We start from the raw sequence: 15,397 nt of genomic DNA, 5'->3' as shown, positions 1-15,397 counted from the left end.
GCAATTTCTCTAAAATCAGGAACAAGGCAGGGTGCCCCCCCCCTTTTTTTTTTTTTAAATTTTTTATTTATTTATTTTATTTATTCATTTTTAGAGAGGAGAGGGAGAGACAGAGAGAGAGAGAGAGAGAGAGAGGAGAGAGACAGAGAGAGAGAAGAAGTGGAGGAGCTGGAAGCATCAACTCCCATATGTGCCTTGACCAGGCAAGCCCAGGGTTTCGAACCGGCAACCTCAGCATTTCCAGGTCGACGCTTTATCCACTGCGCCACCACAGGTAAGGCAGGGTGCCCCCTTTTACCACTCTTATTCAACATAGTACTGGAAGTCCTAGCCACACAGCAATCAGACAAAAAGAAAAAATAAAAGGCATCCAAATTGGAAAAGAAGAAGTAAAACTATCATTATTTGCACATGATATGATACTGTATATAGAAAACCCTAAAGTCGCAGTCAAAAAACTACTGGACCTAATAAACAAATTCGGCAAGGTGGCAGGATATAAAATTAATACTCAGAAATCAGAGGTATTTTTATAAATGAACAATGAACTGTCAGAAAAAGAAATTAAGGAAACAACCCCCTTCACTATTGCAACAAAAAAAATGAAGTACTTAGGAGTACATTTAACCAAGGAGGGTAAAGACTTGTTCTCAGAAAATTATAAAACATTGATAAAAGAAATCAAGGAAGATAAAAACAAGTGGAAGCATATATCATGCTCATGGTTAGGAAAAATAAACATAATTAAAATGCCTATATTACCCAAAGCAATTTATAAATTCAATGCAATACCGATTAAAATACCAATGACATACTTCAAAGATATAGAACAGTGGTCCCCAACCCCCGGGCCATCGACTGGTACCAGTCCATGGGCCATTTGGTACCGGTTCGCAGTGAAAGAATAAATAACTTACATTATTTCTGTTTTACTTATATTTAAGTCTGAATGATGTTTTATTTTTAAAAAATGACCAGATTCCTTCTCTTACATCCGTCTAAGACTCAACTCTTGACGCTTGTTTTGGTCACGTGATACATTTATCCATCCCACTCTAAAGGCAGGTCCGTGAAAATATTTTCTGACATTAAACTGGTCCATGGCCCAAAAAAGGTTGGGGACCACTGATATAGAACACCTGTTCCAAAAATTTATATGGAACCAAAATAGAACACGAATAGCCTCAGCAATCTTGAAAAAGAAGAATAAAGTGGGAGGTATCACACTTCCTGATATCAAGTTATACTACAAGGCCATTGTACTCAAAACAGCCTGGTACTGACATAAGAACAGACATATAGATCAATGGAACAGAACAGAGAACCCAGAAATAAACCCACATCTTTATGGACAATTGATATTTGACAAAGGAGGTAAGAGCATACAGTGGAGTAAAGACAGTCTCTTTAACAAATGGTGTTGGGAAAACTGGACAGCTACCTGCAAAAAAATGAAACTAGACCACCAACTTACACCATGCACAAAAATAAACTCAAAATGGATAAAAGACTTAAATGTAAATCGTAAAACCATAAGTATCCTAGAAGAAAACTTAGGCAGTAAGCTCACCGACATCTATCGCAGCAATATCTTGGCTTAATTATCTCCACAGGCAAATGAAATAAAAGACAGGATAAACAAATGGGACTATATCAAACTAAAAAGCTTTTGCACAGCTAAAGACAATATGAACAGAATAAAAAGACAAACCACACAATGGGAGAACATATTTGACAATACATCTGATAAGGGATTAATAACCAAAATTTTAAAAGAACTTGTAAAACTCAACACCAGGAAGATAAACGATCCAATAAAAAAATGGGCACAAGCCTGACCTGTGGTGGCACAGTGGATAAAGCGTCGACCTGGAAATACTGAGGTCGCCGGTTCAAAACCTTGGGCTTGCCTGGTCAAGGCACATATGGGAGTTGATGCTTCCAGCTCCTCCCCCCCTTCTATCTCTCTCTCCTCTCTCTCCTTCTCTCTCTCTCCTCTCTAAAAATGAATAAATAAATTAATTAATTTAAAAAAAAAATGGGCACAAGAAATGAATAGACACTTCTCCAAAGAGGACATATAGATGGCCAATAGAGAAATGAAAAAAATGTTCAACATCACAAATGTTCAATCATTAGAGAAATGCAAATTAAAACCACAATGAGATACCACCTCACACCAGTCAGAATGGTGCTCATTGACAAAACAACACACGATAGGTGCTGGCGAGGATGTGGAGAAAGGGGAACCCTCCTGCACTGCTGGTGGGAATGCAGACTGGTGCAACCACTGTGGAAAAACAGTATGGAGATTCCTCAAAAAATTAGAAATGGAACTGCCCTTTGACCCATCCATCCCACTTATAGGAATATATCCCAAGGACACCATATCACCAACTGAAAAAAAGAAATGCACCCCCATGTTTATGGCAGCATTGTTCACAACAGCAAAGAGCTGTAAACAGCCCAAGTGTCCGTCAGTGGACGTGTGGATTAAAAAGCTGTGGCATATATATACAATGGAATACTATGGGGCTATGAGAAAAAGGAAATATTACCTTTTGCAACAATATGGAGGGACCTAGAAACTATTATGTTGAGTGAAATAAGCCAGGCAGAGAAAGAAAAATATCATATGACCTCATTCATTTGAGGAATCCAAGGAATAATGAGAACTGAGGAACGGAATTGAGACAGAGGAGGGATCAAAGGGACCAGAGGAAAAGAGGACAGAGGGAAAGGGGGTGATAGGATGGGATAAACCTAAAGGGAAGGGGGGAGGGCGCTGTAGAGGGGGTCAAGGGAGATGTTGAGGGGAATAGGGGGGGAGGGGGATGCATTCGGGGTGACCCTAGAATCTATGTAAACACAATTAATTAAATAAAAAAAATTTTAAAAACACACACAGAGATGAGAGGAAGGCAGAAGGAAGGTGGGTAGAAGAGGAGGAAGAACGGAAAGAAAAAAGGAAAATTCTGCCATCTGAGTCCCGTGGAGTCACAGAGGCAAGACCTCATCTCTGCAAGGACCAGACTTGGGGTTGGATGCTAGGATGATGACCTAGGGCCTGAACAGAAATAGCTTTCCTTCCTCTGCAACGTGAAGCATTTTTATAGGCGCCTAATCAAAGCCAAGAATAAAAAAGAAAAAAAAATAAACTAGGAAAGAGTAGAATCCAAGAAAAAAATCATTGCCTCTGTATGGTCTTATAATTTTTTTTTAATTCAGTGAGAGGAGGGAAGGCAGAGACAGACTCCTCTATGCACCCCAACAAGCCAGCAAGCCACTAAGGGGCGATACTCTGCCTATCTGGGGCGTTGCTTCGCTGCTCAACTGAGCTCTTAGCGCCTGAGGCGGAGACCATGGAGCCATCCTCAGTGCCCAGGGCCAATTCGCTCCAATCAAGCCTTGCCTGCACGAGGAGGAGAGAGAGAGAGAGAGAGAAAGAGAGAGGGGAAAGGGTGGAGAAGCAGCTAGTGGTTTCTCCTGTGTGTCCTGACTGGGAACCTAACCCAGAACATCCACTGGGAACCCAACCCAGAACATCCACTGGGAACCCAACCCAGAACATCCACTGGGAACCTAACCCAGAACATCCACACACCGGGCCAATGCTCTACCACTGAGCCAACCAGCCAGGGCCTATAATTATTTTTAAATGGGATAAGATGATGTATTTAAAATGGTACCTAAGTAATCTGAGCATTCAGAAATCTCCCCACAGAGAAAAGAATTACACGGTGCACGTTAACACCAAAGTAAGGGCACTTTGAGTGCAAGCCTGTCGAGGGAGAAACAGGCCATTGGAAGTGGCCAGCATGACCCCTGGAGATGGAATTCAGATGCCATGGAATATAAGCTGGAGGGGGTAACTGAGGCAAGTTACAGTAGAGAAAGCTGGAGGGACTGAAGGAGGGAGTGCAGGTAAGAGACAGGAGGCCCTGGTCATTCTCTAACAATGCTGCTGTGCCACCCCCAGGCCCTGCAGGGATAAATCCAGGAACCCAGATGGGTAAGAGGGACGATCAGGAAGGAGTCAAAAGTGGCTGTTTCCTCGTCTGCGTGTTTGAGGGGCTCAATTAAAATCATCATCGACAGGGATGAAGCAATTTCAATGAGTCTGTACTTTTCCGTTGGTTCCGTGGTTCTCAAGCCACTGAAAAGCGTGCACAGATTACAGGAAATGATTGAAAGATAAGTACACGTGACACCAACAGAAGTGGTTGTGCAATACAGGTGACATTTTCCCTAGGAGCTCTGCTCACTTCTCTCTCATTCTAAGGACAAAAAACACCCTTGCTGAGCTACCATATTGGTTTTACCCATTTTTCTGAATCCAATTATAAAAACACAATAAAACTGAGCACAGGGATGGGCAATTGGTTAAATTAATAACAAGAGAGTAAGACCAACAATCATTCTTCAAGAAAACATATGGATTCAAGGGTCACTGTACACTTGACCGACTGCTTCTGTTAAGCCTAGGAAACAGCACGACCCCAAGACTGAGGCAAAGCCAAGGGGAGAAACAGGGGTGCCAGATGGCGGTGGGGGTGTGGGGAGGAGGCTCACTGCAGCAGGGCTTTGGTCTTCCGGGTGGGGTCCTCTGGCTTGAAGTTCTTGAACGCCTCGACTTCATGCTCTATGGACAGCAGCTGCGCCTGCAGGCGGTTCCTGAAGTTTGGCAGGGTGTCCCGAATGTGGTTGGTCAGTTGCTAAACAAAACAAAGTCACACACGCACAGGACAGAGTGAGGAGTAGCTCACGACACAAAACTCAGCCTTCACTGGTTTCCTAATTCCTCAAGACCTGACAGATGACACCCATAGCTGAGACTGAGCGTGGAGGCGGGTCGTCAACTGCCCGAAGCGAGGCTCAACGTGCCTGGAATTAGAGTTGCTGGCTGGGGCCTTCTGGAACCCCCTGCTAACGTGCAGCGGCTGTCCTAAGGAGGATGCCAGGTAACACCTAGCATGGACTGACTGTCGGAGGCACTGTTAAGTCAAGATGTGGTGGACATGAAGGCAGTAGAGAGTGACAGGGGCTGTCTGGCGTTCTTAGGACCACGTGGCTACCCGAGGTGGGGCTCAGAGGTACCTGTCAGCCGTGAGCCTCCTCTCCGCTCTGCACCCAGATAGGTGCTTCCGTGTGACTCTGCCTCTAGGCCTGTCTCACTGTGTTGGGTCCCTGGCTTACTTACACCTTCTACAGGCTGCATATAAAAATGTGCGCTAAAACAGATACCCCTGTTCACGGCTCTTAAATAAGGATTCTTTCTGCTTGGAGCACTGTTCTTACAACAATAAGGGGGATGATTCTATTGACGAGAACAGTAGCAGTGTGGAACGAAATATCTGCATTCATTTTTTGGGGGGGGGGTTTGTTTGTTTTTTGTGTTTTTTTTATAGAGACAGAGAGTCAGAGAGAGGGATAGACAGGGACAGACAGACAGGAACGAAGAGATGAGAAGCATCCATCATTAGTTTTTCATTGCGCATTGCGACACCTTCGTTGTTCAGTGATTGCTTTCTCATAAGTGCCCTGACCGCGGGCCTTCAGCAGACTGAGTAACCCCTTGCTCTAGCCAGAGACTTTGGGTCCAAGCTGGTGAGCTTTTGCTCAAACCAGATGAGCCCGTGCTTAAGCTGGCGACCTTGGGGTCTCGAACCTGGGTCCTCTGCATCCCAGTCTGATGCTCTATCCACTGCGCCACCGCCTGGTCAGGCTGCATTCATTTTTTAAAATTTTCTATAACTTAAGCTGCACGTCTTATGTTATAAAAGGAAATGGATATAAAAATGAGAAATGTGAATTCCAATAGTCACTAACATATTTTGTCATTGTTCCTGTTGCCTGAAAACGCATCTTTTTTACCTGGTTAAGGGCCCTCTGCAGGTGCGGGGTCCCCATCCGATCAGCAATGTGTCTGTATGCTGGGTGCGAGAGGAAGAACTTCCTCTCCGCCAGGAGGGCGGCCTTGATGTCCTTCTTCCCATCGATGTCCTTCTGGCTCCTGTTGACCACCCCCACGTAACCTGAAACAAACACGTGCCTATGGCGTCTAGGACACTCTGGTGGCTTATCTGGGGGATCTCAAGGCTCTCAAAAAGGGTGAATAAGAAAGATCTAAGGAGTGGATCCCCTTACAAAAACTCAATTTGAGTCCCGGCCAGTTGGCTCAGCAGTAGAGCATTGGCCTGGTGTGTGGAAGTCCTGGGTTTGATTCCTGGCCAGGGCACACAGAAGAAGCACCCATCTGATTCTCCACCCTTCCTCCTCTCCTTCCTCTCTATCTCTCTCTTCCCCTCCTGCAGCCATGGCTCCATGGGAGCAAAGTGGACCCTGGCACTGAGGACAGCTCCATGACCTCTGCCTCAGGCACTAGAATGGCTCCAGCTGCAACAGAGCAACGCCCCAGATGGGCAGAGCATCGCCCCCTCGTGGGCATGCCTGGTGGATCCCAGTAGGGCATATGCGGGAGTCTGACTGCCTCACTGCTTCTAACTTCGGAAAAATACCCCCCAAAAAAACCATAACTAATCTTAAACCCATTCCTCACACCTGTGGCAGCATGCACACCACACCTCCCATTGGCCGCCCCACTGTTTGTCCGCCACATTGTCAGAGGGAGCCCCATACAGGACCCAGGCCATTACCCCTGCGAAGAGGCAGCAGCTTGTTCTCCAGAACATCCCTGGCATCTGTCCCTTCATCCATCAGGTCCAGTTTGGTGATAACTCCAATGGTTCTTAGACCTGCATCGCAAACCAACACAACATTACACAATTTGCAGAGGGCTAACAAGTTTTGGAGACATATAGTAAGCTTCTGAGTTACAAACATCCAACTTATGTACATCTCACATTGACCAACAGAGCACCTTAAGAGCTACTGATAATCCCTGCAGTTGGACATCAGTGAAAGTGATATCACCGAGTCACCTGACTCCCATGACAAAGAACTAACCAACGAAGACGAAGACCATATGGAACTAGAGCAGCAGAGAACAAGTTTTCTACAAAGTTAGCTGATGCTTTTCATCTCACTGAAGCAGGAATGGCAAAGTTAGAGGAGCAATATCCTGACACAAAGATGTTCACCACAGTTTATCGTACATTACCGAAGGCCTGAGACGCTACAGGGCCTGATGATGAGAAAAAGAAAGGCTCTGTCCAAACCTTCCTGGATGCCTCCTTCAGGACACTGACTCCAGCAGCAGGATCAACCCTGACTCTAACACCATCCCACCGTCTCCAACAAGTCTCCCATCCTCTGTATCAACCAAGATTGTTTAAGGGTGTATTTGAAAACATTTAAGTATTTATATGCACAGGAAAGTAAAAACAAATATTATGATAAGACAAACATCTGTCTAAGTTGCATTTAATAGGTAAATGTACCTGTTTCAACTTACATACAAATTCAACTTAAACAAACCTATAGAACCTATCTCGTTCGTAACTCAGGGACCACCTGTATATGTCTCAATGCTAAATACAAAGCACTTATATGCCTGATCCTGATCCTATTCCCCTCTGCCTGACTTTGTTTTCTGACCCACTGCCACCCCAGTCTGGTGGATTTCAATGGCATGAGATGGAGAATAGTAACACCACTCCCTCATCAATATGATAACTTCCTATTCAACAGAAAAAATAAACCATTATATCACCAATATGTTCAAATTCATGAGTTTATTTTTGGACCATGCATACATGAGAATTATGCATTTAAATTTTCCTCCCAGGTACTGCACACAACACGGATGCTTACATTTTATGTATTACATTGTTTAAAAACATACACAAATAGGCTACACATGGACCAATGATGAGAGTGTGTTATAAATAAAGGCTTATTATTAATCCAGTTCTGAGCACTGAGGTCAAAAATTAAAGAAGAAATGTTGGGTATAGGACAGTGTCATAACCAGAAATAAACCTTCAAGTCTGATAGCATTTACTACTTCTTAGGAAAGGAAACAAGACTTAATAGGAAAAAGACTGAACTAGGAATCTTTAGGCTTGGACTCTAGTCTCAAGGCAAGTCTTTAAACTCTCTGGGCCTCAGTTTTCCTTACCTGTAAAATAAAGAATTGACCTCAAGCTTCCTTTCAGTAATAAAATAATGTAAAAACCTAGACATTTATGTAGCATAACAGATATATTTGTCCCTTACTTCCATCAATATTTATCTATTGATTCATATTTTTTTAAGTGAGAGAAGGGGAGACAGAGAGACAGAATCCCGCATGTGCCCTGACTGGTGGGATCTACCTGGCAATCCCCATCTGGGGCCGATGGTCAAATTAACCAAGCTATCCTCAGTGCCTGAGGCCAATGCTCAGACCAATCAGGCCACTGGCTGCAGGAGGAGAAGAAGGAGAGAAGGGGAAGAGGATGGAGAAGAGGGAGGGGGAGAGAAGCAGATGGTCACTTCTCGTGTGTACCTTGACCAGCAATCGAACCCAGGACATCTATATGCCAGGCTGACACTCTATCCACTGAGCCACTGGCCAGGACCAAAAATGAATTTTAAAAATAAAAAAGGCTTCCACCAAGAAGGTCAAAGAAAATGGGGGGGAATTGCAGAAAAATTTTGAAACTGGAATGTCAGCAGGATGACTCAGATCAAGAAGAAAGACAATTCAATCCACAAAAACCAACAACAAAGCTCGAATGCTGGGTGATTTATAACAGAGTATTTCAGAAAGGTTCCAGACCTGGGCACCTATAGCCCTGAGAATAACAGGGGTGGCAGTGGAGGCTGAAAACAAAAGTGCTAGGTCAAAGTATTGGGTTTCCGTAAGTAGCATCACTAGGATATAATACTAGTCAACGCTAAAAAGAAATGAGCTATTGCCTGACCATGAGGTGGCGCAGTGGATAGAGCGGTGGACTGGGATGCAGAGGACCCAGGTTCGAGACCTTGAGGTCGCCAGCTTGAGTGTGGGCTCATCTGGCTTGAGCAAAGCTCACCAGCTTGGACCCAAGGTCACTGGCTTGAGCAAGGGGTTACTCAGTCTGCTGAAGGCCGGTGGTCAAGGCACATATGAGAAAGCAATCAATGAACAACTAAGGTGTTGCAACAAAAAACTGATGATTGATGCTTCTCATCTCTCTCTGTTCCTGTCTGTCTGTCCCTATTTATCCCTCTCTCTCTCTCTGTCAAAAAAAAAAAAGAGCTATCAAACCATGGGAAGACATGGAGGAACCTTAAATGAGTATTACTAAGTGGTAGAAGGCTCCCCACTGCATTACATTCTGGGAAAGGCAAAACTAGGAGGCAGTAAAAAGATTAGCGCTTGTCGAGGGTTGGGGAGGCGGGAATGCAAAGCAGAGCGTCAGGGTTTCTAGGGCAGTAAAACTCTTCTGTACGATGTTACAACAGCGGACACCTGTCATTACACACGTGTCAAAGCCCCTCGAATGCAGAACACCAAGAGTGAACCTTAATGTAAACTAAGGACTCAATGAGAATGATGTCAACCTAGGTCCACTGATTGTAACAAACGCGCCCCTCGGGTAGGGGATGTCAGTCGTTGGGGAGGCTGTGCCTGGCTGGCGACAGGACGTAGAGAGGAACTGTCCCACTCCATTTTTCTGAGAACCTAAAATTGCTCAAATAAAAAAAAAGTCTATTCATGAAAGACAAACACCAACTCATGTCAAGTCCTCGCCCATATAAACCACTCACCAAATGACAGCGGTGGTCTCACCAGCTTTGTTTCGCTCTCATTCTGCTCCCATCCTAAGCTCCAACATACGAGGAGTTGCAGTTCTCCGCGTGACCACATACTCGCGCCTCTCTGCTCTGAGCCCAATCCTCCTTCTCCAACCCCCACACACCCCCACACACATCCAGACAGCCTCTCTAGCTCCTTTCCTTGGACAACTCCTCCCTTCCTTCAAAATCCCTTCCAGGCTCGTCCTGCAGCTCCCTCATCAAGCCCCCATGGTACAAGTTTGGGGTCCTTCCTCCATGCCCTCAAAGCTCCCTGTGTCCACAGAAATCACAGTGCCCACGGGACACAAGGAAACTGCTTGTTTGCCTCTCTCACCCACAAGGTCACAATCTCTTCAAAAATAAAAGCTACATCCAATCCGCACATTCGAAGCAATTCCTACAGATGCCAAACAGAGCAGGGATATGATAAATGTTTATTAAATGAATGAGTGAATGAAAAAAAAAAGAAAACGAGCATGTTTATTTTCCTTAGGTTCAGACAAGGACTGAAATACACATTTCAGAAAAGAAATGGGATACGGTCCTGCCACGTCACCTGTGTTTGTTGTTAGTGCGGTGATTTTCCTATAAGATCACCGCCATTTCTTCCATTTATGTATGCGATTAAATCCTAAGTAGTGTGTTGTTTCCTCTAATTAAGAAATGGGACAAAACCAAGCCAGGAACCACATTAGCAGTTTCCAGAAAAGGAATCTGGAACACTGTGCACACTAAAACAACAGCAATGAAAAAAAAAATCAGTGAAGAGTTAGTGTAAACATGTATATAGCAAAATGAGAAACAGACTTAGGAAATTAGATGTCCTTCAGTTAATGCATTTTTTTTTTTTTGTTTTGGGTTTTGGTGGGATTCAGGGGAGGGGGTTGTTGAAGTAAATGTTGTTCTTTCTGTTTGGCAAAGATCATGGAATATTTTATTTCTGCAAGTAATCAGCGATGAATGGGAATAGTTTCATGGGTTTTTTTTTCCTATAAGTTTTCCACAAACATTATTTCCTTCTTACTTCCAACAATTCTGAATAGCAGTTTTCATTTTCAAAGTCATCAGATAACATTATTCCATGCGATAGCCAGTAAAATATTAAGCAATAAAAAACATACAAAGTATCGTTGCTATGGTTACAGAGAATTGATCTTGCTCACCAGTATATGCCCAGAGTCTAGCAAAATCCTTGAAAGATTTAATATTTGTGGAAGGAATGGAGAGAAGAAGAAAGACAAAAGGATAAGAAGGGAAAGGAGAAAGAATTACTTCAAAGATAAGGATATTTAGGCACAGCGTGGCGCTTTCACTGAGAATTTGTACTTTAAAATAGAGTAAGGCGCAAAGAAACAACGGGAAAAGAATCCATATAAAAGTAAATCACTCTGGCCCTGGCCGGTTGGCTCAGCGGTAGAGCGTCGGCCTGGCGTGCAGAAGTCCCGGGTTCGATTCCCGGCCAGGGCACACAGGAGAAGCGCCCATCTGCTTCTCTACCCCTCCCTCTCTCCTTCCTCTCTGTCTCTCTCTTCCCCTCCCGCAGCCAAGGCTCCATTGGAGCAAAGATGGCCCGGGCGCTGGGGATGGCTCCTTGGCCTCTGCCCCAGGCGCTAGAGTGGCTCTGGCCACAACAGAGCGACGCCCCAGAGGGGCAGAGCATCGCCCCCTGGTGGGCAGAGCGTCGCCCCTGGTGGGCGTGCCAGGTGGATCCCAGTCGGGCGCATGCGGGAGTCTGTCTGACTGTCTCTCCCCGTTTCCAGCTTCAGAAAAATACAAAAAAAAAAAGTAAATCACTCTGCCTTTTAGGCCACCTATGTCCATTTTCTTCATCTTCCTTGGCACACGGCTTAACTCTTTCCAAAACCCGCTTCCACTGGAGCCACACCCCCCTTTATAATCTTCCTGAGACCGAGCTCTAGCCAATCAGAGGTGAGAAGTACTGGGTGCGCTTCTAGCCTGGGTCTGTAGAATCTCCCACGCCAGCTCCTGCATGCTGCCCCACTTTCCACTTGCTGGATCTAAGCATGCAAAGTCCTTACATCCCTAAGGGTGACGGGACAGAGGTACCTGGGTATCTGAACGACAGCATAGATAAGAAACACCACAATATGATAAAAATCCACCAGGAAGGATGTATCTACTATCTGCAGCATCACATGTGCCATCACCACCGCATATCGGTATAAACAGGGGCACTCTGAAGAAGAGAGCAGCCATTGTAGAAGCCTGGCTTAGCAAGGTTGGGCAGCGAGGGCACCACACTGCGAACTGGAAAGACGGAGGTTCATGGTATGCATGTTAGGCATAAACCTGCCTGTTCGGATACCTCGCAAGGCGGACCAAGCACCTGCTTAGAGGAAGAGCCATGGGAAAGGGCCAGAATGTTCCTGTCTCAATAGCTCCACACTGCTTTGAGAAAGGTGTTTAAGGAAGATGAGTTCCTAGGAGAAACTTATCATTTTGCAAGCAGAAACAGGGTTAGAGAGAATCCAGAAGTCCAGTTCCTTCAGCGGTTAAAAAAACCAACTGATCTTGTAACTTGGGCGATACAAGAATGGACTGAAAAGGCTCTGAGCAGCCACGGCCCACTAAGAATTTCCAGTTAAGCAAAGGAGCCCAGTGTTTCCTGTTGCTGGCTATGAACAAATAACAAAATCCAGGCATACCTATCTGCTGTAAACGACTAGAAAACTGATGAAGAATATAAAAGCCACTGTCTTCAGACATGAAATGACAGGTCACCCAGGACTAGGACCCCTGAGAAAAGAGAAACAAAGGGAGCCATACAGTTACCCAGTTTCTGCTTGGAGGCAATCTGTGGGCTATAGCACAGGGAGGAAAAATCCAAACAGATCCCAGCAGTCCTGCTTAGTTGAGGAGACACCGATTGGATTTCAAGGAGGCCAAGGCAGCTAGACTTGACAGGATGCTGTACTAGCTAAAAAGGGATTGTGAATAGGAAGAGCTCTAGAAATGTGCATGGGGTGCCCTGGAGTCTTTGAATGCACGCAGGCTTAAAGTAAAATTCCACGTGGCTGGGCAAGAGCAGCTTCCAGGCAGCTCTAAGCCATACAGTTCCCAGAGCTCATGCAGGGCTGGGCATCATGTAAGTTCCCATCAGCTAAAATGGAGAGGCATTGATGAATTAGAGACATCAGAAGAGTCAAACCTCAGTACAGGTGCCTGCCGACTCACCCTTTCAAAAACCTAGAAATAAGCTTCAGGAAATCAAACTGGTCTGCAAGTAATGTAACTACTCACTGGAACATGCCCAATGCACTTTTTAAAATATTTTATTGATTGATTTTAGAGAGAGAGGAAGGGGGACAGAAGGGGAGAGAGAGAGAAAGAGATCGAAAGAGAAAAACACCAATCTGTTGTTCCACTTATTTCTGCATTCATCGGTTGATTTTTGTGTGTGCCTTATGAGCAATCAAACCCACAACCTTGGCAGATCAGGATGACACTCTAACGAACTGAGCTCCCAGGCCAAGGCTGAAGCTCAACACATTTAAAAAAAAAATACAGTAATCCTCAGCACTCAACAAAGTCAAATTCAAAATATCCAGCATTCAAACAAAAATCACTAGATGTACAAAAAAAGAAGGAAAAGGTGACCACAATCAGGATAAAAACAAAACAGTCAATAGAATCTCACTTAGAAACAATGGAACTCACAGATGACATTAAAATAGCTATCATAGGTATGTACAAAAGGTTAAGGATATAAAGAAAATCTGAAGATAATGAGTAAATAAAAGAAAAAGAGTTGATATAAATGCACCAGTCCAAGAACTCAAAGAACAGCAACCAACCAAAGGAAACCATACTGACACTCCATAGTTGATTTTTGAATACCAGTGATAAAAATTCTAAAAGCATAAAAGCAGCAGGAGTGAGAGGAAGCAAGTCATACAAAGAGAAGAATAACGGTAGATATCTCACCAGAAACTATTGAAGTGAGACATCTTTAAGTGCTAGGGGAAAAAAGAATTATCCCCTAAAATTCTATACCAATCAAGAAAATATCATTCAGAAAATAAAGGCAAAATGAGGACATTTTCGTAAAAACAAAAGAAAATTTGTTGGCAGAGACCTCCACGACCAGTAACGGTAAAAGTGGTCCTTCAAGCTGAAGGAAAATAATACAAGATGGAAACTCAGATCTACACAAATAGATTTTGGTTTTTAATCTCTGAAAATGGTGAGTATATGGGTAAATAAAGGATAGCTCTTTTTCCTTTTTAATATCTTTAAAAGATAATTGACAATTTAAAGCAAAAATAACGGCCACATATTCTGGGTATCATTTAAAACATATGTAGAAGACATATGTTTTATATATAGAAAGGTTTATAATATATGTAAAAGACAAACAGCAATGTAAAAGTTTTAAACCCAACTATAATGATAATTATATTGAATGTAAATGGTCTAAATACCACAATTAAAAGGCAGAGAGTGAAGTTTAAATAAAACAGCAAAGTGAATTTATGTGCTAAACCACAATTACGCTTCAAACATAAGGAAATAAGTAGATTTAAAGTAAGAATATGGAAAAGATATACAATGAAAATATACTGCTTACTAAAATTAAAAGCTATCTCAAAATGAATATGAAGCGATAAAATATCCCTTAATTTTTGTGAGCAGGAAGAAAAAAAAACACAAAACTTGCACTATCTGATTTCAAGGCTTAACATAAAGTTACAATAATGAAGACAATGTGGTGTTGTCATAGGGATAGACAGTGCAATGGAAGAGAGAGAGAGTCCAGAATAACAGATTAGATACACACACACACACACACATACACACACACACACAAATGATTTTGGACAATGATAACAAAGTAATTCAACAGAGAAAGGATACCTGCTCAAAATCAACGGTGTGGAGACAACTGTACATCCTCACGGAAAACAGTGAACTCTGACCCTCTCTCCCTTCACACTATACATCCCCCAGAAAGAATTACAGTCCTAAAGTTAAAGCTAAAGCTACAAAATTCCTTGAAGAAAACATGGGCAAAAACCTTTTGCAAACCTGGGTTGGCAAACATTTCTTAGGAGTAAAAAAAAAAAAATTATGCATTTTAAAAATTAATAAATTGCACATATCAAAATAAAATGTTATTAGATTGCTTGTTAGTTTCCTTTAAAAAAATAAGGTAAGAAAATATTTTAAAAGTAAGGTATAGATTGGGAGAAAATATTTATATTACATGATGAAAGATTTGTATCAGCAGATTATATTTCTAAACCTCAAAGCTTGATACTAAGGAAACAAACAATTTAAATAGACAAAAAGATTTTAACAGCCACTTAACAAAAGAAAATTGATGAACAGCCCAGAAAGGGTCTGAACTGATAGTCAGGAGCATGAGTCATCAGGGAAATGCAAACCAAGGCACAGATATAACCATGACTACAGTTAAAATGAAATCAATAATGCCAAGGGTCGGGGAGCATGTGGAGCCGCTGAGACATCCCATCTCACTGCTGGGAATGAAAATGATGCAACCACCTTGGAGACGACCTTAGTGGTTTCTTAAAGTATTCAGCATACACTCACCCAGTCGTCCCACTCCTGGGGACCTTCCCAAGTGAAATGAAACCATCTGAACACAGAAAACCTGTACGTACATATGTGTGGCAGTTTCTTCGTAATC

General features: G+C 43.3%; 1 protein-coding gene across 4 annotated transcripts in view; it reads right to left on the bottom strand.

Annotated features, from left to right (window-relative positions):
* DNM3 (dynamin 3) overlaps positions 1 to 15,397 on the bottom strand; it is a 433,678-nt gene that overhangs the window by 303,538 nt on the left and 114,743 nt on the right. For all 4 annotated transcript variants that reach the window (XM_066261164.1, XM_066261161.1, XM_066261163.1 and 1 more), the window contains exons 5-7: positions 6,657 to 6,755; positions 5,875 to 6,035; positions 4,573 to 4,715 (exon numbers count right to left, since the gene is read on the bottom strand). In XM_066261164.1, the coding sequence (XP_066117261.1) occupies positions 4,573 to 4,715; positions 5,875 to 6,035; positions 6,657 to 6,755 (403 nt within the window). The remainder of the gene's footprint in view (positions 1 to 4,572; positions 4,716 to 5,874; positions 6,036 to 6,656; positions 6,756 to 15,397) is intronic.

This window comes from Saccopteryx bilineata, chromosome 2 (genome assembly GCF_036850765.1).
Source record: "Saccopteryx bilineata isolate mSacBil1 chromosome 2, mSacBil1_pri_phased_curated, whole genome shotgun sequence".
In the NCBI taxonomy this organism is placed as follows: Eukaryota; Metazoa; Chordata; class Mammalia; order Chiroptera; family Emballonuridae; genus Saccopteryx; species Saccopteryx bilineata.
Note: the sequence above shows the minus strand (reverse complement) of the source record. Positions and strands in the feature narration are given on the sequence as shown.